General features: G+C 42.9%; 1 protein-coding gene across 2 annotated transcripts in view; it reads right to left on the reverse strand.

Annotated features, from left to right (window-relative positions):
* Nucleotides 1–10,977, reverse strand: part of LOC124550610 (probable 4-coumarate--CoA ligase 1) — a 565,543-nt gene extending 554,566 nt beyond the window's left edge. For both annotated transcript variants that reach the window (XR_006967727.1, XM_047125329.1), the window contains exon 1: nt 10,725–10,977. Coding sequence is in view for 1 of the 2 variants with exons in the window: in XM_047125329.1 (XP_046981285.1) it covers nt 10,725–10,916 (192 nt within the window). In the remaining variant the exon portion in view is untranslated. The remainder of the gene's footprint in view (nt 1–10,724) is intronic.
* Nucleotides 10,978–27,626: the final 16,649 nt, after the last annotated feature.

Here is a 27,626-nt window from a genome sequence, read left to right on the forward strand (position 1 = left end):
CCGCTGATGGCGGCGGATGTAGTGGACAGCCTGGAGAACAGCGTAAAGCTCCGCAGTATAAACCGAACACTGGTCGGGAAGCCGAAAGTGATTTGGGGTGTCGCCAACAATATAGGCACTCCCTACACCTAACGATGTTTTCGAGCTGTCGGTGTAAATAAATGTGGCGTCCGTCATTTGTGCACATAGAGCAGCAAATGCCAGACGATAAACAAGTGAAGGGGTACCATCCTTGGGAAATTGACAAAGGTCACGGAGCAGGCAGATCCGGGGACGGAGCCAAGGCGGTGCTGTACCCCAAGTTGTCAAGAAGGTTTTAGGAAAGCGGAAGGAAAGAGAATGGAGCAGTTGACGGAAGCGGACTCCCGGTGGTAGTAGGGAGGAGGGGCGGCCTGCATACCCTACATCAAAGGAGGCGTCGAAAAAAATGTCATGCGCTGGATTAGCAGGCATGGAAGACAGATGGCTAGCATAACGACTCAGAAGGACTGCTCGCCGATTGGACAGTGGAGGTTCAGCAGTCTTAGCACAAAGGCTTTCCACAGGGCTGGTGTAAAAAGTTCCAGACACTAAACGTAATCCACGGTGGTGGATAGAGTCGAGACGCCGAAGAATAGACGGCCGAGCAGAGGAGTAGACTATGCTTCCATAGTCCAATTTCGAGCGCACTAAGGCGCGATAGAGGCGGAGAAGGACCACTCGGTCCGCTCCCCAGGAGGTACCATTCAGGACACGGAGGGTGTTGAGGGATCACAGACAGCGAGCCGAATGATAGGAAACGTGGGAGGACCAGCACAGTTTTCTGTCAAACATAAGACCCAAGAATTTAGCGACGTCTGAAAACGGAAGGTTGACAGGACCTAGATGTAAGGAGGGCGGAAGAAACTCCTTACGTCGCCAAAAATTAACACAAACGGTCTTACTGGGAGAAAAACGGGAGCCGGTTTCGATGCTCCAAGAGTGGAGGCGAGCGAGACATCCTTGAAGACGTCGTTCAAGAAGGCTGGTCCGTTGAGAGCTGTAGTAGATCGCAAAATCGTCCACAAAGAGGGAGCCCGAGACATCAGGAAGGAGACAATCCATAATTGGATTGATGGCAATGGAAAACAGTACAACACTCAGCACGGAGCCCTGGGGTACCCCGTTTTCTTGGGAGAAAGTACGGGAGAGAGTAGTGTTCACCCGCACCCTAAATGTGCGCTATGCCATAAATTCGCGAAGAAAAAGGGGCAGCCGACCTCGAAAGCCCCAAGAGAACAGTGTGCGGAGGATGCCTGTCCTCCAACAGTTAGAAATTGCGACGGGGTCCACTAATGTGTCATGCGCGACAGTGAGCCCAGAGACCGGGGAGAAACTAGGCGCGCCTGAGAACCGTCGAAGCCGACTCCAAACTTCCGAGGAGGGAGTGAAGGTGTTAAATGAGCTAATAAAGAATTTCCAGCTTGCCTTCTTGCTATCGCGGATGACACGACGGCATCGCGCTCGGAACTGCTTATAGCGGATACAGTTGGCCAAAGTAGGATGGTGGCGGAAAACGCGGAGAGCACGTCGCCGCTCACGTATTGCATCACGGCATGCCTCGTTCCACCAAGGAACTGGGGGGCGCCGGGGCAATTCGGAGGTGCGTGGTATTGAATGTTCCGCAGCTGTAAGAATAACGTCGGTAATATGTGTGACCTCATCGTCGACGCTGGGTAAGTGACGGTCATCGAATGTCGCTAGAGACGAAAAAAGTGTCCAATCGGCTTGGGCAAACTTCCAGCGTCGCGGGCGCATGTAGGGCAGTTGAGGCTGCAGGCTAAGGACACATGGAAAGTGGTCACTCGAGTGTGTATCATCAAGGGCGAACCATTCGAAGCGCCGAGCTAGCGGAACAGTACCGACCGCAAGGTCCAAATGAGATAAATTTGTCGTGGAGGCAGACAAAAATGTAGGGACCCCAGTGTTGAGGCAAACTAGATCTGCTTGGTGGAAGACGTCTAGCAATAGTGAGCCACGTGGACTAGGACGTGGAGATCCCCAAAGCGGGTGGTGGGCATTGAAGTCCCCAACCAGCAAATATGGGGGTGGAAGCTGACCAAGAAGATGAAGGAGATCAGCTCGTGCCATTGGTGTGGACGATGGAATGTATACAGTACGAAGAGAGAACGTGTATCCGGAAAGGGAAAGATGGACGGCGACAGCTTGGAAGGAAGTGTTTAAATGGATTGGGTGATAATGGAGAGTTTCATGGAGAAGAATCATGAGTCCTCCATGTGCTGGAGTGCCATCAACAGAGGGGACATCATATCAGACAGACTGAAAATGAGGGAGAACAAAGCGGTCATGGGGACGCAGCTTTGTTTCCTGAAGACAGAAGATGACCGGCGAGTAGGATCGTAAGAGGATCGACAATTCATCCCGATTGGCTCGAATACCGCGGATATTCCAGTGGATAATGGACATAGAGTGAACAGAAAATGGAGGAATGTGACTAAGGTCGCTGTCAACTCAACGACTGCTCTGAGCTTGCGACCGACAGCATAGAATGGCATTCAGCCGAAGGCAGAAGATCCTGATCCATAGGTTGGTCAGGAGCAGCTCCTGCCACCAGCGATCGGCCGGTTGATCGGCCGCCAGCAGTGCGCCTCGGCGACACAGAAGACGGCCGAGGGCGATTTCCGCCAGGTGGTGCTGTAGATGGGACACGCCTTGGCGGAGAAGGAGAGGAACTGGGTTTCTTTCTAGCCTTCTTGGAAGTATGATGTTTAGAGGAAGGAGGAACCGATGGTTGGGAAGTTGCCGTACGTAAAAAGTCTTCACGAGTATGCTCTTTTTTCGAAGTCTTGGTGTCTGACTTTTGGGCTCGAGATTTAGCAGAACTCGACGAAGGGTGAGCCAGAGAGTGGGCAGGCGAAAGTGGTGAGGTTGAACGGGCGATCTTTGCGCTGGCCGATCTGACGACCGTGGCACTAAAGTTGAGGTCGCAAGTCTGCGTGGCCGCCTCCTTTGTTGGCCGAGGAGAAGCAAGGACAGTGCTGTATTTTCCTGTCTGAGGCACGGTGGGCTGTGGACTGGCGAATAATTTTCGAGCAGCAAAGGTCGACACCTTTTCCTTTACTCTAATTTCCTGAATGAGCTTTTCGTCCTTAAAAACGGGACAATCTCGAGAGGAAGCAGCGTGGCCACCCATACAGTTGATGCAGCGAGGGGATGGAGGTGGACAAGCATCCTCATGGGCATCCTTGCCACACGTAACACATTTGGCCGGATTGGAACAGGACTGGCTGGTGTGATTGAACCGCTGACACCGATAGCAACGCGTAGGGTTTGGGATGTAAGGGCGAACGGAAATTATCTCATAGCCTGCTTTGATTTTCAATGGGATTTGAACTCTGTCAAATGTCAAGAAGACAGTGCGGGTTGGAATGATTTTCGTGTCAACCCTGTTCATAACCCTATGAACAGCCGTTACGCCCTGGTCAGACAGGTAGTGCTGAATTTCTTCGTCAGACAATCCATCGAGGGAGCGTGTATAAACGACTCCATGCGAGGAATTTAAAGTACGGTGCGGTTCCACCCGGACAGGGAAGGTGTGTAGTAGTGAGGTACGCAGCAATTTTTGTGCCTGGAGGGCACTGACTGTTTCTAACAACAGGGTGCCATTCCGTAATCTGGAACAAGACTTTACAGGACCTGCAATTGCGTCGACACCTTTCTGAATAATGAAAGGGTTGACCACGGAGAAGTCGTGACCTTCGACAGACCGAGAAACAACAAGGAACTGTGGCAACGATGGAAGAACTGACTGTGGCTGAGACTCAGTGAACTTACGTTTGTGAGCAGACATAGTGGAAGGTGAGGAAACCATTGCGGAAGAACCCCCCATGATTACTGGCGTCTCCGATGGCGCGCTCCTCCCTTGTGGGGGCCCTCTCTGAGGGCACTCCCGCCTTAGGTGATTGTTCACACCTCAGGTCACACCTCCTGACAAACGGACAGAGGGACCAATCGGCACTTTCGGAAGGTATCAGCTCGGGTAATCACCCCTCCCTGGGCCTGGCCGTTACCAGAGGGTATGTACGTGTCCTACCTGTCTACCCGGGGCGGGGAATTACGCGTTACCCCGTCACTGGCTACGCATGGAAGTGCGTGGGTCGGCCTTCAGACACGCACAGGGAGGAAGAAATAGAAAGGGAAAGGAAAGAAGAGAGGTCTCAAACGCCGCAGCGGAGAAAAGGGTAAAGAGAAGAGGTAAGGAAAAGAGAAGGACAAGGGAAGGATGAAGACATACAAGCAAGGAAGGCGAAGAATGCGGTACATTTACAAGCATCCGTCTCCGGACGTAGGCACAAACCATACTCCCAGAGGGGGAGAAAGGGAAGGAAAGAGCCAGAGGTGAGGGGGGGGGGGGCGAAGATGGGGGATGGGGAAGGATGCGGAAAGGGAAGGTATGCAGCCCGGAAAGGAAGGAGGGCCACATTAGCTCGGGGTCCCGTGCTCGCTACGCACGTATCCACAAAAGAGTTGTGGATCCCCTGGGGGGTTTTTCCAGTATATGACACAATTGTATCTCGAGAAATGGGCTTTGCGTGAAACCAATTAACTTTTTTTAAAAAAAGCAAGAAAACACCAGTGGACTACCTTAAAATGCGCAAGCAGATGACACTTCTTGATCCGAGAGAAAATTGGTGATAACATACTACAACAAAGTCAGATTAATGAAACAGAACGAGATTGGTGATGTAATTACGCATTTTCTAGTAGACCTCCGATTCTTTAAGGAAACTAACTGCTATGTATACAACAGTTTCAGACGCCTGATTAATTTACGAAAGAGGGAAAGCGTTAAATATTTGACGTTAGGCATGTAAGTGAGAAAAAGTTTAGAAAATATTTGAGATTATACAGGATGTATCAAAAAGAATCATCCGATTTGCCACATCTATATTTCTGAAACTAATAAACATATACAATGAATTTTGTTTTTTGAAGAACGGTTAACTCAAAAAGTTTTTTTCCATACCTTTTCATATGTGCTCAATATGCCTCCTTGAGATGCACGGCATATGTCAATACGCTAATCAAACTGTTCCCACACTGTAGCGAGCAAGTCTTGAGTTACAGCGTCCACAGCTGGTGTCATGCGATGTCTCAGGTCATTCATTGTTGTTGGTAAAGGAGGCACACAGAGTCTTTTATAAATCCCCACAAGTAAAAATCACAATCAGATCCGGTGACCTTGGAGGCCAGTAATGTAAGGCTGAATCATTTGGTTCAGTGCGATCGATCCATCGTTCAGCAATCTTGTGGCGGTGCAGCATTTTGTTGGTAAAACTCGAGTGTATGTCCTTTCGAACAGCGCATTATTCAAGTACGTATCTCAAATAACATAATAGATCCGATTTTAAAAACTCACATGATTATCATATCATTATCAAACACTGGATGAGTGAAGTGTGGGTAGTTTTCCACCGTTTTAAGCTGGAACTAGTTTTCCACACATCTCTGTTTATGACGTCATCACAGAATGATATAATTTAGCAGTCACATCCAGTGATGTTCGGAGTTGCGGTCTGCAAACTGTGTTGCGAATACAGCAAGCAGTGAAGAAATATCAAATTAAAACGTCGTATCTGACTCTGAAGTTTTACTGCACGAGCAGTTAAAATGTCGTAAGTGAAATCCTTTTTTTTCTTTCATCATTTTATGCGAGTGTTTGCGAGAAATTTTTTTGTAAAGGTTTGAAATTAAGCGTACGGTTTGTTGGAAGTCGCTGACAAGGGGATCGACCTCACGAACTTCCCTCGCCGATTTGATTTGTATTGGCAGGATCTGTATAGCACGATTATGACTTCAGCATAATGTAAACAAGAAGTCGCAACTCTCAACCGTTTCCAAGAAAATCGAGTCTGAAAATTTTACGCTTCTTTATATATTTTACATGGTCGCTAGTATTCCAGACGTCCGCAGTCAAGTGTGTTAAGAGGTTACTTTTAGGAGCGCGAGGTCCATGCATCGAATATGCCTGCGCTCCTTTTTCTTTTCCCATGTAATTATTACGACTGTTTAGATTGTCATTATTGAATTATCTGTTACTCTCAATCTTTATCCTGGAAAAAGGAGAAAAAAATTTCGTAATGAGCATGGAAAGAGTGAATACACAAGATTTTTTAATCCAATCATTATAGTCATTTTATTTATATTATTTTGTCTACATATGTAGCAATTACAACGTGTAACCTATGGAACACTGTACGAATCTGGATGATACTCATCATAGAAACATGGGAAACAATAATTATTGGAACATACAGCATTTGTAATGAACGCATGTGCACGACTTTTTTTTCAGTGTGAATATTGCGAAACACGCTTGGGTTACGTTCGTAAGCGGTTCTCTGTCATCAAAGATTTTCGTGGGGTACCATGCATGTCTGCTGTTAGAATTACGTTGGAATGAAATTTAAAAACTACCCTCGGACATGTGAAGAAACTAAGCGCTTACTCCTTTGGCTGCCGAATTGTTGGTTACTGGCGACCATACGAAGTATAGCTGGACATACACCCCCATTTGGTAGCATGTTGCGTACAGCCTGGATGCAGAGAGGTAGGCGTGCAACTCTGTGCTGGGTCCACGTCCACAATGACATAAACCAAGGTCTTCAGACCGGTATCCTGCGCTGCAAGCGTGACAGATGCAGCAGTGTTTGTTTACTGCGGTACAGAAGTCAACATACACTTCGAGTCTGTCGTTTGTTCCAAGAGAGACTTGCAACGAACGCACTGCGAGTGGTGTGGTGTGTTAGTGTAACAGACGTGTATTGCAATACATAATTCGATAGCGTAACATCGATTCGAAAAGAACCGAAATACCAGCGGAGGTGAGGAAAATTATTATTGAGCTCAGTAAAAAGGGCTTTTCACTGCGGAAAATTGGGGAAATTGTTAGAAGGAGACTGGCAAGTGTCTTAACCGTAATAATAAATTACAGGGATCGAGGAAGTGTAGAAAACAGAGCTAAGTGTGGACGACCACCATTATTATCCGACAGGGAGCGTCGACACATCATTATAAAAGTGAATGCGGATCCCACAGTTACAGCCACAGAGTTGGCATTAGATGTCGCAAATACTCGTGTAAATAATGTTCATCCCGTAACAGCACGAAGACTGCTGCACAATCATGGATTTGAAAGTAGAACAGCAAGGAAGAAACCGTTCATAAGCAGGGTAATTGAACGGAAGCGACTAGAATTTGCAACTCTGCGTCGAAATAATGATTCCACATTTTTGAATAGAGTACTTTTCACGGATTTGTGTAAGTTTAACATCCCCCAGTGTGATGGACAGCAAAAGGTGTGGCGAAAAAGGAATGAAAGTTGGAAGAAGAGAAATCTTGTCCGATCAGCGAAGTATGGGGGTAGAAATATTCTTGTGTGAGACTGCATGTCTGGAGCTGGAGTTGGGAATTTACTATTTATTGAAGGTACTATGGATAAATTGAGGTATCTCACCATCTTAAAGGAGAATCTGAAGCAATCTGGGGAGAAACTGAGACTAAGAACAGACTGGGTGTTCCAGTAAGACAATGACCCCAAGCATACGGCCACTGTAAAAGAGTGCCTACCTTACAGTGTACCAAAACAGTCTTACTCGCCTCCCCAGTCACTAGACACTAACTCAGTTGAACATCTTTGGAGATAACTAAAGCGTAGTATAAAAAAATGCAAATCAAAAACAAAGATGTTTTAAAAGCAGCCTTAGCGAAAGAGTGGAATAACTGCGTACTCAAAAACAAATTGGTAGAATCTATACCTCGACGTTCTGAAGCTGTGATCCAAGCAGAAGGTGGCAAAACAAAATATTAATTTGGACCTGAAAGTGAAGAACATCACAGTGTATATTTACTCTTATGCCTGACCGCTGTTTCATTTGTATGCTCAAGATGTCAGTATATGGAATTATTATTAATTATGTTGTGTAACTGTTGTTTTTCAGTCCCTAACATGTATGTTTATGTCACAGAAAGTGAATATATAATATTTTCTTGATTGATTTCGATTTCAAGTGTTATTTTTAGGGTGTAGTGTTTAGTTCAAAAATGGTTCAAATGGTTCTGAGCACTATGGGGCTTAACATCTGAGGTCATCAGTCTCCTAGAACTAAGAACTACTCAAACATAACGAAACTAAGGACATCACACACATCAATTCCCGATGCAGGATTCGAACCTGCGGTTGAAGCGCCTAGAACCGCTCGGCCACACCGGCCGGCTTAGTGTTTAGTGTCCGACTGTATGTAGGCACGCGCAAAATGTTCAAATTCGATTTTCTCGAAAACGTTTGAGAGTTGCCTCTCGCTATTTACATATGTTGCAGCCCTAGTCGTGCCCTACACAGCTTGTCAATACGTATCAAATCTGTGAGGGGAAGTTCGTACGGTCCGTTTGTGAGTGCTCTCAATCTCAAATACTGGACGAATATAGTGTGGGTACTTCGCGCCGTGAGTTACGGCTGCTTTCAAGACATATGCACAGGTTCTAACCTTAACTCTACCTTATTGTGTTAAGGTTATAGCTCTAAATAAGCAGATTGTGATAGCATATAAAAATTTTAAGTTCATTCAATAATTGCCCGGGATACCGGATATAAAATTCTTTTGTTGGCCCTGGATGCCGTTAGATAGGCAACCCGCATACGAGTTACCAATTTAGTAATATAGGTGTATCTCGCAAGGGAACCTCCCCATCGCACCCCCCTCAGATTTAGTTATAAGTTGGCGCAGTGGATAGGCCTTGAAAAACTGAACACAGATCAATCGAGAAAACAGGAAGAAGTTGCGTGGAATTATGAAAAAAAGAAGCAAAATATACAAACTGAATACCCCTTGCGCAAGATAGACAACATCAAGGAAAATATGAACTCAGGAGCGCCGTGGTCCCGTGGTTAGCGTGAACAACTGCGAAACGAGAGGTCCTTGATTCAAGTCTTCCCTCGAGTGAAGAGTTAAATTTTTTTTATAATCAACTTCGCTCTCCAAAATTCCAGTACATGTTCAGATTTGCTTGGACAAATGCAGGATTTGACGGTCTACACACGGAAAAATTTGAAAACGTTAAAAACATATGTTTTGACAGAGCACAGGGAAACCCGTGCGACTGTCAAACTGTTGCATTCATTTGTTGCAGTTTATGTGACAAACTCTTATGTTTTCATCACTTTTTTGGGAGTGATTAACACTTCCACAAGAAAACCTAAATCGGGAATGGTAGAAGAGTCTTTTTACCCATTCGCCAAGTGTACAAGTTAGGTGGGTCGACAACATATTCCTGTCATGTGACGCATATGCTGTCACCAGTGTCGTATAGAATATATCAGACGTGTTTTCCTGTGGAGGAATCGGTCGACCTATGACCTTGCGATGAAATGTTTTCGGTTCCCATTGGAGAGGCACGTCCTTTCGGGAAATACCGAAGCGTCCGATCCCGCCCGTCTGTTTTGATCCATGACGTCACAAATATGGCGGAAACGACCATAAACCATGATTCCAATATGGCGCATATAAACTCGGTACGTACACATTATGAAGACGAAAATACATCGAAAAACAAACACACACACTTTCTACAAAAAGCCTAATGACACTAACGGGACAAGCGCGAGAAATGGGGTGTTTTTGGGTGGGGGCAAACTAAATATAAACAAACTTAGACACCCACCCACATACAAATCAACACAAAACGACGAAAAAAACCGACATCACAAAACTCTCAAAATACCACTAAACACAATATCATCTGGTATCGGACACTTCCCTTGACCTATATAGCTCAACAGCAGCTCCCGATCCCATAAATTAGGACCTAACACTTCCCTTGGCCTATATAGCTCAAAAACATCTCCCTATACCAGTTGGGATCGAACACTTGCCTTGACCTGCGCACTGTTAATATTATCCGTCATATCCATTCCTGAACAAAAACAACAACCGATTAATTTTACTAAAATTACCACACGGTGTACAGCGAACAACACTAAATTAACCTTCACATAAAATCGTTAACTCGAACGAATTCCACTACAAACACAGCCGACACTCTAACAATTCTGGATAATGAGCAAAAGCAAACTGAGCCCATTACTCCACACAAACGAAAACCCTGAACATACCACCAGAGAGCACAACAAACCGCAACATGACGACATCTACAAACACGCCACACACACAAACCAAACTCCGCGCCGTCATGACGTCACACACGACAACACCCTTACCGACGCGTAGGGTCGGACGCTTCTGTCGACCCTCCTTTCGTCTACTAATCTCACGGTTTTGCGGTGCGGTGGCAAAACACAGACACTAAACTTATTACAGTGAACAGAGACGTCAATGAACGAACAGACAGATCATAACTTTGCAAAAATAAAGAAAACTTTTCACTCGAGGGAAGACTTGAACCAAGGACCTCTCGTTCCGCAGCTGCTCACGCTAACCACGGGACCACGGCGCTCGTCAGCACACATTATCCTTGATGTTGCCTATCTTACACATGGACTACTCAGTTTGTACATTTTGCTTATTTTTTTTCGTAGTTCCACACAACTTCTTCCTGTTTTCTCGATTGATCTGTGCCAACTTATAACTAAATCTGAGGGGGTTGCGATGGGGAGGTTCCCTTGTCAGGATACAAGGCGAAGGCAGAAAGGCGCATTCAGTTTGTTTTGCACCGGGCGAGGTACTTACGATGGCTTTCTTGTCGGGCCACCTGTGGTAGTCCTGCCAGAGGTATTGCGTGACGCTGAGTTCCGGCACCTGCACCTCGCCCAGCGGGGACTGGATCACCCTGGAGGGGGCGGCGGCTGAGGAAGACGCGAGGCAGCGACTTCCTTGGCGGCGGGCCGACGCCCACACGCAGCGGCCCACGACGCTCCACATGTCACACACACACAGCACAGCACACGAACAGATCACTGCACTGCGACCAGCTGCGGCCGGCGTTCGCGGCGGACTGGTCCGCGAGATACGCGCCTCGTGCAAGGTCGCGTGCTCGGTCGGCGCCCCCTCCACTGCTCTCCACAGCTGACTGGCGCGCCTCGCCAGCTGATGCACTAAAAATACGCGACACGCCTCCAGAGACCGGCAGGCTGCAGGGGCTGCCCCAGCTCAGGTGCCACACGAGTTGTTGTGGTCTTCAGTGCGAAGTACTGTTTGATCGACACCGACTCAAAGGAAGGCCTCGGCGCTTGTTGGTGACGTCACGTCAGCTAGGCACGGCGAACGCCAGGTCTGTTGCAGGCATACTCATCATGGTGTCTCCCTCTCTGACACAGGAAAATGTGAAACTATTGGCGGTAGTTGACCAACACACATTGTTCTGAGAGATTTCCGCGATCAATTAATTGTGCAATTCATTACACTTCTTACAAGGGAACCTCCCCATCGCACCCGCCTCAGATTTAGTTATAAGCTGGCACAGTGGATAGGCCTTGAGAAGCTGAACATAGATCAGTCGAGAAAACTGGAAGAAGTTGTGTGGAACTATGAAAAATATAAGCAAAATATACAGAGGAGTCCATGCGCAAGATAGGCAACATCGGATAGCCTGAGCTCGGGAGCGCCGTGGTCCCGTGGTTAGCGTGAGCAGCTGCGGAACGAGAGGTCCTTGGTTCAAGTCTTCCCTCGAGTGAAAGATTTACTTTCTTTATTTTCTCAAAGTTATGATCTGTCCGTTCGTTCATTGACGTCTCTGTTTACTGTAATAAGTTTAGTGTCTGTGTTTTGCGACCTCACCGCAAAACCGCGCGATTACTAGACGAAAGGACTTGCCTCTCCAATGGGAACCGAAAACATTTGATCGCAAGGTCATAGGTCAACCGATTCCTCCACAGGAAAACACGTCTAATACATTGTATACTACACTGGTGACGGCATGGGCATCACATGACAGGAATATGTTGTCGACCCACCTAACTTGTACACTAAGCGAATGGGTAAAAAGATTCTTCTACCTTGCCCGATTTTGGTTTTCTTGTGGATGTTTCGATGTTTCTTTAGGTGTAGCGTCCCCATGCTACGGCGCAGTTACCTCGCATCGGACGGACGAACGGACGGACAGATAAGAATTGTCTGCAAACAAAAAATTAAACTTTTCACGCGAGGGAAGACTTGAACCAAGGACCTCTCGTTCCGCAGCTGCTCACGCTAACCACGGGACCACGGCGCTCCTGAGCTCGAACTATCCTTGATGTTGCCTATCATGCGCATGGACTACTCAGTTTGTATATTTTGCTTATTTTTTTCATAGTTCCACACCTTCCAGTTTTCTCGATTGATCTGCGTGCAGTTTTTCAAGGCCTATCCACTGTGCCAACTTATAACTAATTCTGAGGGGGGTGCGATGGGGAGGTTCCCTTGTGAGAGATTTCCGCAATCAATTAATTGTGCAATTCATTACACTTCTTAACAAATAGTGTCCTCCTGAATTTAAATGTCCACCTGTTTTAAGGATTGACAAACAAAAACAACTTCATGGTCCAGCAGCAACAGAATTCGTGCTTCTTTACCTCACTTGTAAACCTGAGGAAGTTACATTTGTACTGGGTTGCTTTTACAAGAAACTGTGAACATATTGGTCTCTTATTTAGCTATCTTGGTTGACTATGGGGTGAGGAGCACTGAATGTTAATGAAATATCTTGCGATTGTACACGTTGTGGGAGGGGGTGGGGGACAGAAGAAGAGGCAAAAGAGAGATACTTGTTTTATCAATTTTTTTTTCTTTTATCTTATAAAGTTTCTCCTTTCAGTTGCAAGAGGGGAATATTTATCTTTTGTACTGCGCATGTTTAAAAAAGTTTAAGCTCAGCAGTATTTTCAATGTATGAAGCTATTTTGTTTCCTGTTTAGAATTCCTTTCGTTGAAAATGACTGTAATCTAATGACTGGCAACAGTTGGACATTTACACATGTAAATTAATTCACATTTCCAGTGACGATGTCAAACGAAAATAAATAAATAAATAAAAGAAACGAGTTAATTGTAACGGGATTGGGGTAAGTTTCGACAGCAAAATGGATCAAGTAAATATAGTTACTTGAATGTAAAAGTTCCGAAGCTCGCAATTGGGCAAAGCATCTTCTCATATTGATCTACGTTTGTTTAGACAGGATTCGGTAACTCAGAACTATGATCTTCATTTGTAGCTTTACGATAGTAAGAAAATCTTTCATCTAAATAAAACTGCAGAATCCAAAACAATACCAAACATTTTGTCCAAAAATAAGAGACTTATAGTGATAAGCACGCCGGGCGTTTCTGCCTGCAACAGACCTGGCGTTCGCCGTGCCTAGCTGACGTGACGTCACCAGCAAGCGCCGAGGCCTTCCTTTGAGTCGGTGTTGGTTTGATGCAGCTCTCCTTGTCACTCTACTCTGTGCAAGCCTCTTGCAAAGTACCGCGCACTAGAGGGCCTTAGGCCGGTATTAAACTATCAAATTTCTTTGTTAAAGATTTAATCAAATATTCGTCGAATATATTTGACAGAGATCTTTCACGTGGCGCTAAAAAGCGGTATTACACTGTCATCACATTTTTCGCTAGCGTTCAAGATGGCTAACAACAACAACAACCTACTAACCGCAGCAGTTGCATGTACCACAATTGCACTGTGTGCACATGCTGAAGAGAAGCGGAGAAAGGAAAAGGAAAAGTATCTGCGTGAAGCCTTGCGTTTTACGACGACACGATAAAAGCATTCAACAAAACCTGTTACGTGAGCTTATAGTGGAGGGCGTCAAGTCGTACATCAATTACTTAAGAATGGGTGAGCATGCATCTCTGTATGTGCTCAGTGAAGTGTATCCTCACATCACAAAGCACAATACTCACTTAAGATCTGCTATATCTGTAGAAGACGGGCTCACTGTAACACTCCGATTTCTTGTTACAGGAGAGAGTTAGGTTAGGTCAGGTCTCCATCTTCTTAATTTATTTTTGTATCCAGGGTACCTCGTGTTGTAAAGCGCCTCATCAGCTTCATTATTGTTATTGTAGTCTTCAGTCCTGTGACTGGTTTGATGCAGCTCTCCATGCTACTCTACCCTGTGCAAGCTTCTTCATCTCCCAGTACCTATTGCAACCTACATCCTTCTGAATCTGTTTAGTGTATTCATCTCTTGGTCTCTCTCTACGATTTTTACCCTCCACGCTGCCCTCTAATACTAAATTGGTGATCCCTTGATGTCTCAGAACATGTCCTACCAATCCATCCCTTCTTCTAGTCAAGTTGTGCCACAAACTTCTCTTCTCCCCAATCCTATTCAATACCTCCTCATTAGTAATACGATCTACCCATCTAATCTTCAGCATTATTCTGTAGCACCACATTTCGAAAGCTTCTATTCTCTTCTTGTCCAAACTAGTTACCGTCCATGTTTCGCTTCCATTCAAATTCCATACAAATACTTCCAGAAACGACTTCCTGACACTGAAATCAATACTCGATGTTAACAAATTTCTCTTCTTCAGAAACGCTTTCCTTGCCATTGCCAGTCTACATTTTATATCCTCTCTACTTCGACCATCATCAGTTATTTTGCTCCCCAAATAGCAAAACTCCTTTACTTCTTTTAGTGTCTCATTTCCTAATCTAATTCCCTCAGCATCACCCCACTTACATCCTATTATCCTCGTTTTGCTTTTGTTGATGTTCATCTTATATCCTCCTTTCAAGACACTATCCATTCCGTTCAACTGTTCTTCCAAGTCCTTTGCTGTCTCTGACAGAATTACAATGTCATCGGCGAACCTCAAAGTTTTTATTTCTTCTCCATGGATTTTAATACCTACTCCGAATTTTTCTTTTGTTTCTTATAGTGCTTGCTCAATATACAGATTGAATAACATCGGGGAGAGGCTACAACCCTGTCTCACTCCCTTCCCAACCACTGCTTCCCTTTCATGTCCCTCGACTCTTATAATTTCCATCTGGTTTCTGTACAAATTGTAAACAGCCTTTCGTTCCCTGTATTTTACCCCTACCACCTTTAGAATTTGAAAGAGAGTATTCCAGTCCACATTGCCAAAAGCTTTCTCTAAGTCTACAAATGCTAGAAACGTAGGTTTGCCGTTCCTTAATCTAGCTTCTAAGATAAGTCGTAGGGTCAGTATTGCCTCACGTGTTCCAATATTTCTACGGAATCCAAACTGATCTTCCCCGAGGTCGGCTTCTACCAGTTTTTCCATTCCTCTGTAAAGAATTCGCGTTAGTATTTTGCAGCTGTGACTTATTAAATTGATAGTTTGGATTTGCACATCTGTCAACTCCTGCTTTCTTTGGGATTGGAATTATTATATCTTTCTTGAAGTCTGAGGGCATGTCGCCTTTCTCATACGTCTTGCTCACCAGATTGTAGAGTTTTCTCAGGACTGGCTCTCCCAAGGGCGTCAGTAGTTCTAATGGAATGTTGTCTACTCCTGGGGCCTTGTTTCGACTCAGATCTTTCAGTGCTCTGTCAAACTCTTCACGCAGTATCGTATCTCCCATTTCATCTTGATCTACATCCTCTTCCATTTCCATTATATTGTCCTCAAGTACATCGTCTTTGTATAGACCCTCTATATACTCCTTCCACCTATCTGCTTTCCCTTCTTTGCTTAGAACTGTGTTTCCATGTGAGATTTTGACAATTCATGTGAGTGGTTCTCTTTTCTCCAAAGGGCTCGTTAATTTTCCTGTAGGCAGTATCTCATACACTTTCTCTATCTCTTCATCTTCAGCTTGCGACGTCGGCATGTATACCTGAATTATCGTTGTCGGTGTTGGTTTGCTGTCGCTGAACTTTTCACAGTAACACAGTCCCTGCCCTACCTTCCTATTCATAAAGAATCCTACTCCTGTTACACCATTTTCTGCTGCTGTTGATATTACCCTAGACTCATCTGACAAGAAATCCTTGTCTTCTTTCCACTTTACTTCACTGATCCCTACTATATCTGGATTGAGTCTTTGCGTTTCCCTTTTCAGATTTTCTGTTTTCCCTACCACGTTCAAGCTTCTGACAATCCACGCTCCGACTCGTAGAACGTTTTCCTTCCTTTGATTATTCAGTCTTTTTCTCGTGCTAACCTCCCCCTTGTGGCAGCTCCCTCCCGGAGATCCGAATGGGGGACTATTCCGGAATCTTTTGCCAATGACGTTTTGATCGACACCGACGGACGAACAGCCCTTGTCGGGATACCGGGGGGAGGGGAGGGGAGTGTAGGACCACACGACAGCCCCACCCCCCTCCCGCCCCTTCCCCACTTCACCCAACAAATTGTGTCGTGTGTAGGGCTGTCGTGCCAAAGTGATGTGGTTATCTACTGTATATTCCCGACTTTTCGTTGTATCTATAGCTCAGATGGAGCAGCCACAAACACCTTCACCGTAGCGGCGACTTAATTTAGGGTTTTAATAATAATAATTAATGTTAACTTTTTGCTCAGTCGATCACCCGTCATCTGTTGCTGCGTTACCAAAGACGAGATAGTTACTAACACATATGCTATTGTGGAAATCACTTTAGCTTTTTATTAACAACATTTGATAATAATTAAATGATCATGAATGATTGCGTTTTGTATGTAGGGAATACAAACGTCTCAAAAATCGACAGGAAGTGCAAAATGGCTAAGGAGGGATAGTTAGAGGACAAATGTAAGGATGTAGAGGCTCATCTCACGAGGGGTGAGACAGATACTGCATACAGGAAAATTAAAGAGACCTTTGGAGAAAAGAGAACCACTTGCATGAATATCAAGAGCTCAGATGGAAACCCAGTTCTAAGCAAAGAAGGGAAAGCAGAAAGGTGGAAGGAGTATATAGAGGGTCTATACAGGGGCGATGTTCTTGAGGACAATATTACGGAAATGGAAGAGGAGGTAGATGAAGATGAAATGGGAGATATGATACTTCGTGAAGAGTTTGACAGAGCACTGAAAGACCTACGTCGAAACAAGGCCCCGGGAACAGACAACATTCCATTAGAACTACTGACAGCCTTAGGAGAGCCAGTCCTGACAAAACTCTACCATCTGGTGAGCAAGATGTATGAGACAGGCGAAATTCCCTCAGACTTCAAGAAGAATATAATAATTCCAATCCCAAAGAAAGCAGGTGTTGACTGATGTGAAAATTACCGAACTATCAGTTTAGTAAGTCACAGCTGCAAAATACTAACACGAATTATTTACAGACGAATGGAAAAAACTGGTAGAAGCCGACCTCGGGGAAGATCAGTTTGGATTCCGTAGAAATGTTGGAGCACGTGAGGCAATATTGACCTTACGACTTCCCTTAAAAGAAAGATTAAGGAAAGGCAAACCTACGTTTCTAGCATTTATAGACTTAGACAAAGCTTTTGACAATGTTGACTGCAATACTCTCTTTCAAATTCTAAAGGTGGCAGGGGTAAAATACAGGGAGTGAAAGGCTATTTACGATTTGTACAGAAACCAGATGGAAATTATAAGAGTTGGGGGCCAAGAAAGGGAAGCAGTGGTTGGGAAGGGAGTGAGATAGGATTGTAGCCTCTCTCTAATGTTATTCAATCTGTATATTGAGCAAGCAGTAAAGGAACAAATGAAAAGTTCGGAGTAGGTATTAAAATCCATGGAGAAGAAATAAAAACTTTGAGATTCGCCAATGACATTGTAATTCTGTCAGAGACAGCATAGGACTTGGAAGAGCAGTTGAACGCAATGGACGTGTCTTGAAAGGAGGGTATAAAATGAACATCAACAAAAACAAAACGAGGATAATGGAATGTAGTCGAATTAAGTCGGGTGATGCTGATGGAATTAGATTAGGAAATGAGACACTTAAAGTAGTAAAGGAGTTTTGCTATTTGGGGAGCAAAATAACTGATGATGGTCGAAGTAGAGAGGATATAAAATGTAGACTGGCAATGGCAATGAAAGCGTTTCTGAAGAAGAGAAATTTGTTAACATCGAGTATAGATTTAAGTGTCAGGAAGTCGTCTCTGAAAGTATTTGTGTGGAGCGTACCCATGTATGGAAGTGAAACATGGACGATAACTAGTTTGGACAAAAAGAGAATAGAAGCTTTCGAAATGTGGTGCTACAGAAGAATGCTCAAGATTAGTTGGGTAGATCACATAACTAATGAGGAGGTATTGAATGGAAGTGGGGAGAAGAGGAGTTTGTGGCACAACTTGACTAGAAGAAGGGATCGGTTGGTAGGACATGTTCTGAGGCATTAAGGGATCACCAATTTAGTACTGGACGGCAGCGTGGAGGGTAAAAATCGTAGAGGGAGACCAAGAGATGAATACACTAAGCAGATTCAGAAGGATGTAGGCTGCAGTAGGTACTGGGAGATGAAGAAGCTTGCACAGGATAGAGTAGCATGGAGAGCTGCATCAAACCAGTCTCAGGACTGAAGACCACAACAACAACAACATGTAGGGAAAAGGAGGGTTGATCCTACAATTACGGCAACTAAAATGTCCGTGATTTTTATAGTTCGACACTCAAAGATATTATAGCAAAGACTATGATCCATTACTATACTTCGATACAGCCATTCAGACTTCGTACGTTTTTATTTTCACAAAGCTAAGTGTCCAGTTCCGTTCTTAGAAAAACGTCCCTCCGTATAGTCCACAAATCCCATTATCGATGAATCGGCATGTAATAGAATTTAATGCTGAGCGCTACATTTCCTCGCGCACACAATTCGTCAGATATTCTTAGTCCGTGACCTTAAGGGGATACGGAATCGGATTTTGGGTTAAAAAATCGAATTTTTTTTATTGGCGTATTATATTCTGCCATGTTTCCTCTTTAAAATGACGTATCATACATAGCTCTACTACAATTATAACTATTTTATTTTTATATATTTGTGAGATCGGGTATTGCGCTTTAGTTATACACGTCTCTCGTGGCTGACCATGAACTTTTTGGCAGTACCTTTAAAGTGACATGAATTCAAATATCCCGGTTTCCAGCGACTATTTATACACTAGTTGCCCGAAAATGTTTTTCTCTGGTTTCCTCAAGTTACTCTTTGACTTTGTGGCGGGACTGTTTTGTAAACAGTGTGATATAAGAAAGTAGTTGTTGTTGAGTTATTTCGTATTTAGTGCTTCATTTTTCGCAGTGAAAATGCCTAGAGCTAAAGCAAAAGTATTTAAAAAGCGTGTGAACTGGCAAAAGAAAAGAAATAATGATTCATTAGCAAAGCAAAGCAGTTCATCATCATCACTGTTGGAAAATGTGAATCCACTTATTACTGATTTGCCGAACGAACTTACACCAAATGAAAACAGTGCTTCTCATAAAAAACTAAGAGATTTGGAAGAGAAATATAATTTACTTGATAGAGGGAATGAAGTTTTTGAACTCATTGATACGAATATATTGTGTGAAGCTCTTGAAAACAGTTTGTGCTGCAAAAAATGTCATGGAAACGTTTCTCTGAAAGTAGAATCCCATGTTGGCCTGGCTGCCCAGTTTAATTTAATATGCAGTGTTTGTAAATACAGCTGTAAGTTTCCAAGTTCGGTTTCAGTAACTGTAAATAATGGATACAAGAAAACTGAACTTTATAGTGTAAATATTAGGTTAGTTTATGGATTGCGAGCAATTGGTAAGGGCAAAGCAGCTGGTGATATGCTATGTGGTGTTCTAAATCTTCCAAGTGCACCTTCAAAGTTTGAAGCTTACAATTATGTACTAGGATCTGCAGTTGAAGATGTAGCACAGAAGTCAATGCAGGTTGCTGTGGAAGAAGCAGTGGAAGAAAATGACGGCAGTCGTGACCTCACAGTGGCGTTTGATGGCACGTGGCAGAAAAGGAGCCACACCTCCAACAATGGTGTTGTAACAGCAACTAGTGTTGATACTGGCAAGGTTATTGATGTTGCAATAATGTCTAAATACTGTAGGTGCACAGGCAGGCTGAAAAATGAACACAGTGATGACTGTATTGCTAATTATTATGGTAGTAGTGGTGGCATGGAGGTTGCTGGGGTGAAGAAAATTTTTCATCGCTCTTCACAGTGGTATAATGTTCGCTATGTCAAATATCTGGGAGATGGTGACTCTAAAGCATTCAAAGAAGTTTTGGAAAGCAAACCATATGGGAACAGTGTAAATATAAGCAAACTTGAATGTATAGGACATGTGCAGAAGAGAATGGGTGCCAGGCTGAGAAGGTTAAAATCAGTTATGAAAGGGAAAAAACTAGATGATGGGAAAACCTTGGATGGCAGAGGAAGATTGACTGATTCCATAATAGACCACATTCAGAACTGCTATGGCCTTGCAATCAGGCAAAATACAGGAAATCTTGAAGAAATGAGGAGAGCTATATGGGCTTTATATTTCCACACCGCATCCACGGATGAGCATCCACAACATGGTTTGTGCCCCAAAGGTGAAAACAGCTGGTGTAAATACAATAGGGGACTAACAACAGGAGAGAAATACATTCACCACCACAGTCTACCATCAGCCATCATGGCAGAAATAAAGCCCATTTTCAGAGATCTGGCTGACAGAAGTCTTCTGATGAAATGTCTTCACGGAAAAACGCAGAACCCCAACGAGTGCTTGAATAGTGTGATATGGCATCGTCTCCCAAAAACAGTGTTTGTCGGAATTAATACACTACATTTTGGTGTGTATGATGCTGTGGCAACCTTCAATCTTGGAAATATAACTAAATGCCAGGTCCTTCAAAAGTTAGGTATGTGTGTTGGTTCCCGTACGGTACGTGCTATGTTCTTTTTAGATCAGCACAGACTAAGGCATGCTGATAATATAATCAAGACATTAGTGAAAAAAGCAAGACAGGTGCAGAGGGGTGCCAAAAGAAGACTTGAAGATGATTATGAAGACTGTGAAGGGGGTATTAGCTACGGATCAGGAATGTTTTAATTTTCTTTCTCCGTTTCCCGTAAGTTTACTTTTTACTTCATCTAGGAACATTATCTCAGGTACTGGTCAACCTAGAAGTCTGAAATTTTTATGACGTAGTGACATAGGTCCCTATTACATACTGAAACAACGATTTTTTAATTACTTGATTTACAAAAGACTTAGGGGTGATAGTCTAGTAAAAAGCGATGGAAAAAATTTACTTAAAAATAAATGTACAATATCTCTGTAAGAAAATACTTTGACAATAAACTGTTGTTTCAGTATTGTTGTAACATATGAATGCACATACAGTAAAATTTTTACCTCTCTGTCTCCAGTAGTTTGTGAGAAAATGTTCCCTATAGTAGGCATATATTAACATTGCGGGGATAGGTGATTCCGTATCCCCTTAAGGCAAAAGTCTCTCCCGTATAATCTAACTATGGTCAATTTTCCTGCAGTTTAACAAAAGTACCCTGATCCCTTCCGTAGCATATCACACGGAAATGCACGCTATATCGCAAGTCGCAGCTAAGTAGACTTACTCAGAGCGCAGAAAACAAGACAACTAGCAATACCCGCTCGTGATTTATGTAGCAGAATTTAGAAACAAAAGTAGCTGCATTAAACCCTCTTTGATTTCCCTGAAGCGCTACTTTGCTGCAGGCGTTATTCTGATGAGAGATTATTTATCGACAATTTTAATTATAACTTTTTCAGTGCCATTAATTATTTCCGATATTATCAATCACCTCTCCCCTGTATGAAAATAAGCCTGATATTGCTCTAGAGTGGTTATAGCCCGACAAAAGTTCGCCTTTTGCCACTACACGCGGGTTCAAATGCTGTTCTGTTAAATATACATGACAGAAAGCGAGGCGGACGAAACTTCTAAGAACAGAGTTTTTGGAGAAATTTAAAGACTGCGGATTTTTTTTTAGGACGCGTCGTGAGAGGCGTACGGCAATAGAAATATAAAAAATGAATTTTTTAACGAATCCATAACAGTCCCTTGTGGTACACAGAGAGAATAAATGTATTTCTGTGTTTCTCTTTTTAGGTTTTATTTCGGGTGCTTATTGGAAATGAAATGTAAAAACCGAAATATCGGCATTCCATGGACTTCAACTCATTCTGGTAAGTGTTAAAAAAGTCCAACCAATATTAAAGTTCTCTGCTATGAAAAATAAAGTGGTTTCGATTTTTTTCTTTTTTTTTATAGATATAGCAGTTGCTAAATGTTTCATTTCTTACATATCTGTTGTATTTGTTGGATGTTGTGCGTCACATCCAGTGTAGTCTTTCTTCTTCGAGTCTGAAGCGAGTTTCTTAAACTTACAGTTCATCTTTTATGCTACATCCAGAAACGTCTTATATTTATTTTGCTTTACGCTGATGTTTTTCTTCAGTCAACTATAAATCACGTTGCTGGTTTCAGGAAAAATTTTAGTTGATAGTTGTGGACATACAATACCACTGAATCACTGCACACACTGTATCAATCCGATAGCAGGGTGTGAGTATGGCGAATGCCCGGTGAATATCAGCTAGTGTGTGTAGTGCCAACTGTAAGATTCGGAGGTGGTGGTGTTATGGTGCGGCCGTGTTTCTCATGGAGGAGGCTTGCACCCCTTGTTGTTTTGTGTGGCACTATCACAGCACAGGCCGACAGTGATGTTTTAAGCACCTTCTTGCTTCCCACTGTTGAAGAGCAGTTCGGGTATGGCGACTGCATTTTTCAACCCGATCGAGCACCTGTTCATAACGCACGGCCTGTGGTGGAGTGGTTACACGACAACAACATCCCTGTAATGGACTGGCCTGCACAGAGTCCTGACCTGAATCCTATAGAACACCTGTGGGATGTTTTGGAACGCCGACTTCGAGGCAGGCCTCACCGAACGACATCGATACCTCTCCTCAGCGTAGCACTCCGTGAAGAATGGGCTGCCACTCTTCAAGAAACCTTCCAGCACCTGACTGAGTGTATGCCTGCGAGAGTGGAAGCTTTCATCAAGGCTAAGGGTGGGCCAACACCATATTGAATTCCAGCATTACCAATGAATGGAGCCACGAACTTCAAAGTCATTTTCAGCCAGGTGTTTGGATGCTTTTGATCACATAGTGTATTTAAACATACCCGCGCCAAAAAGAGATATGTACGAAAAGAAAGGTGAACGTGTACTCGTATACTTCTGTTTCCTTGGCCGATATCAGATCTTTCACTCTTCAATTATCGGCCTTTTCCCGCCCCTGATAGTGGGTGGACGTACGGCGTGTATGTCCGATAATAATATATGAATTTGTGCAAAAGTTTCTACAATATATTGTACAATATATTTCTAAATTGCTTATACCGAAAATGATTCCTGGGCACACGGTAGCCTCCAATCTTTGGATACGGCAGCGACGTTATTTATGATTGTATTATGTCGCATTCTTTGTGACGGAGATGGACGGTGCATCCTTTTCTTCAAGAAAGAAGACGTAAAAGTCACTCTGTTCAGAGGACCGTTAATGCATCAATCAAATTAGGTTTTTACGGTGGTAATCGTAGCGAGAGACTGTGGAGGGGCGAACGGCGAAGCGTGAATTGCTGTTGGTGAAAGTATCCGCAAGCCACACACCTCGAAACAGTTCGCATTATTCGCACTTCCTTATGGCGTCATTTCTTAAACACCAGTATAAATGATGCCCGTGATGCGAGTTTAGATAACTGAAGTAATTAAAATATATTAACTCTTTCTCAAAGTTTTCCATTGTTTTAACTATCTTTTGTTTTCTCTACTGCCAAGAGAAAGAGAGGAAGGATTACGAAAGAAGTACATGCATGGACGAAGAATAAAATTTGTATGGGAACTACCAGAAAAAAAATATTGCGAAATCTATCGAGAATGTAGGAAAATTCTAACTTACAGCTTGCATGGCTTCGCTTGGTAGCGCTTCACTCGTATGTGATGATAGTAGTAGTAGTAATAGTAGTAGTACCTCTCCTCTCACATCCTAAAAATTAGAGCATTTTAAATTATAGTAAAATAGTGTGTTTTAAAAAATTATATTTTGGTAGATTATTTTGAGTTAGTGTAAGTGTGACAACAATGAGTTGCAGTAAATGTTCACAACAAGTCTCAGAATAATTTAGAATATGTTGTCAGAGTAATTAAGAAGGGGATATTCATTTCAAAATTCTGCAAATAGTAAATCAGAAGGACAGAAATGGATACAGCAGGTAAAATCATTGTTGATCATTCAGTAATTAAGTTCAAGCACAAAATGTTGCTGCAATTAATGCGATGACAAATGTTAGTGATCGTGAACATGTCGGCGAGTCAGACGAGAACAGCGAGCATTATTTAAGCTCAGCTATGATTGGGGTAGCGATGTTGTGATTAATGACATGGCTTTACTTACGGCAGACGAAACCAGTTCACGATTATCATCGGGAAGCATTTCTTTCACATGAGACTAGTGAAAGGCGCGGTGGCGCAGATTCTAGTAGATCTAAAATTTCTGCATCGGGCGAAATGGACCCGAATGTAATCAGATACGTCAGTAGGTGTTCAAAATGATACTTCAACGTTGCGAAACGCCTTAATTATGTTAGGAATGAACAAACACTAAAATTTAATCAACAAACACAAAACTTACACAAAAATTCAATAATTTGTGACAAGAAGTCGATGAGTCTTCAAAATAACGAACACGAACATTTAATGATTTTACGAAAAATGTGACACAAAAATTTGAGGAATTTTCAAGTGATAGTATGAAAGCTTTCACGACCGGATGATATATCTTCTGGTAAACCTTCCGGGATGTAAGGTCGTGGTCCATGAAACTTTTCAGCTCCTAACGTTTCGTCCAGAGCTGCGCTGGACATCTTCAGAGGGGGGAGGAGGAGAAAGACCCCTCTGAAGATGTCCAGCGCAGCTCTGGACGAAACGTTAGGAGCTGAAGAGTTTCATGGACCACGACCTTACATCCCGGAAGGTTTACCAGAAGAAACTTTCAAATGAACAAATGCAAAAATTTGATGACCTAAGTAAAAAATTGTCCACTGACCTGTCAAACGATTTAACATATGAGTTATCGGAAATGGGAAAAGAATTAAAAGTGGAGTTACTCAAAGGACTGTCTCAGGAAACAGATAAAAAGGCATCGGATATTGACAAGGCACAGCAGGGAGTTGCAGGTATGCTGGAAAACATGAGAGAGACACAGACTGAAACACAGGGCACTCAGTCAGAAATTAGTAACAGTGTGAGGGCGATGCAAGGTACTATTACTGAGTTACAAACTAGATGTAAAAATATCCCTGAGGAAGAACAGAAACTGTCCGTGGAATTGAACAATTTAAAACTGAGCGGTAAGTTCAACCCCAGAAAGACCGATAGCTCTCCATGAAGACAGTAGGAAGTGCACAGCCTTTGTGTGTAGGGACACAAGCTGTGAATTCTGTGTCTTGCCTTTTGGCTTAAATGTGAGCGCGGGTATCTTCATCTCCGCGTTAGACTAAGTGTTACGTCTAAAATTACTTAATAAAGTCACTGTCTACGTGGTTGACTTGCGCACTTTTTAAAGCCAGTTCTAAGACACTTTTATTTGTCATCCTCGCCTCTGGGAAATCCCCACTCCTCACCATTCCCCCCACACTGTAACATCCACGAAATAAATTTTAGCTACAGTGCGACGAGAGGAAGTTATGCCTCTAACAGTTATAAACATTATCTATTCGACATATGAAAAAACAGTGAAAACGATGATAAATATTAATTATTTATATAATATTTATGATGTAGTTAGACATATCGATGTGTATCATACAAAGACAATGATAATTGTAAATTCCTTTTATGATCTGCGTTTGTCTTCTTTTGTTTTTACCTTTTGTTGGATGGCTTTTACAGGTTGCGGACGCATATGAGACTGAGGTCTGTTAAGAAATTGTAATTATTTGTTAATTATTACTTGAGAATAGAGTTCATTATTATTATAAATATGAGTGAATAATTATTTGTAACCTTAATTCCTCACTCAATAAGCATTATCTGTGTTAATTATTTCTTTCCGCTGCAAGGAGCGCAGCCATTGATGATAGCGATTTGTATCGCGTTTTTGTCTGTGTTTTCCTTAGAAAAAAATCAAATGTTTGCTTGATGAAGTCTAAATAGTGCACAATACGAAAGTAAAGTTTAATAAGCATTTCAAATACTTATCTTACTTGCTCTAACAATAGAAGGTCTCTATCAATTGTCTGCCGCCATCTTAACAATTATCTCAGCGGCAAATTCAAATTACGCAACTCTGCAGACAAAAATTCCGAACGTAATACAAATGTGTAAAAATAAATGTGCACCGGTGGTCCCGAACTCATTTTAATGAAAATAATTCGAATCAGATTGGTTCTTTAAAAACAATACTCATAGCACGATCCTTATAACAAAGTTTTCTAGCTGATGTATGGAGCCGAAAGTAATTAAGCACGAGTTGCGAATATTATTGTTTCAGGTAACATACGTCAGTGTTGTGAGCGGCTGGTATTCGGTGGTTTTAATGATCATTTTGCTGAAGATAACTGCTTCCATCATAATCAATAGTTGCATAGAATCTGTTGTATGAAATGTGATTTAGTGACACTTACACAACTTACAGGCAACACTTTAACACGACGTTAACTTGGAGTTCTTCAGCAACTTGACCAAATCTTTAGCCGGGAGAAAAATTATTTAGTAATTACTCAATGTAATAAAATAAGATTATCATTTTCATTTACAAATTAGTTAAATAACAAACCACTGAATAACACAGCGAATGCCATAACACCCTCCCCTTAACCTATTGTTCACTTATACATCACGTTTCCCCTCTCAGTTGAATACAAGCTGCTTGAGGTCTGGCCTGAATTATTCGATTAGCCCCCTCCCACTCAATCAATATGATGACTAATTAATTAAATAGATAACCTTTTCTGTGGGGCAGTTTCCATTGGTGGATATTGCCACCGTCTGCAAATATTGATAGACTGGCTTTTTGCCAGAAACCGATTGAGTGCAACGAATATTGTTTAAACAACTTCTAGTAGGCAAGGCAACTTATGGAATATTGTTTATTCAAATAATTTATGGAATACAAGGCAGTACATGGAATACAGTTTATTTATTTATATAAAGAATTTGTTAGGAAACGGACTGCATTGTATGGAACACTGTTTATTCAAACGGTTTGTGGGTGGCAAGGCAGTACGGAACATTGAAACAAATGCGGCGCTTTTTTATTCCGATTACACAAGGAATACCATCATGAAACACTCATCACACGTAATTACACTGTTACAGATCGCGCGAAGCATATCCGGCGAAAGAAAACCCCCGATCGTGTCGCTGACCGCTGGGCCAATCGAACTGTACTAGGCACGCCACTGGCCAGGGACCGCCATTACTGATCGTTGATCATCCACAAACAAACCACCAGGCAGCTGTATCCCTTTGAAATTTGATACCAGACACTTCCTGCCTCTCTCTCCCTCCCCCTCTCTCAAGAGGCTACTTCCTGTTAGCCTTCAAACACACTGACGAAGGTTTTTTTCACTCCTCATAATTCTGTTGCTGCAAAATACTGACACGAATTCTTTACAGACGAATGGAAAAACTGGTAGAAGCCGACCTCGGGGAAGATCAGTTTGGATTCCGTAGAAATATTGGAACACGTGAGGCAATACTG

Source organism: Schistocerca americana, chromosome 9 (genome assembly GCF_021461395.2).
Source record: "Schistocerca americana isolate TAMUIC-IGC-003095 chromosome 9, iqSchAmer2.1, whole genome shotgun sequence".
Taxonomy (NCBI): Eukaryota; Metazoa; Arthropoda; class Insecta; order Orthoptera; family Acrididae; genus Schistocerca; species Schistocerca americana.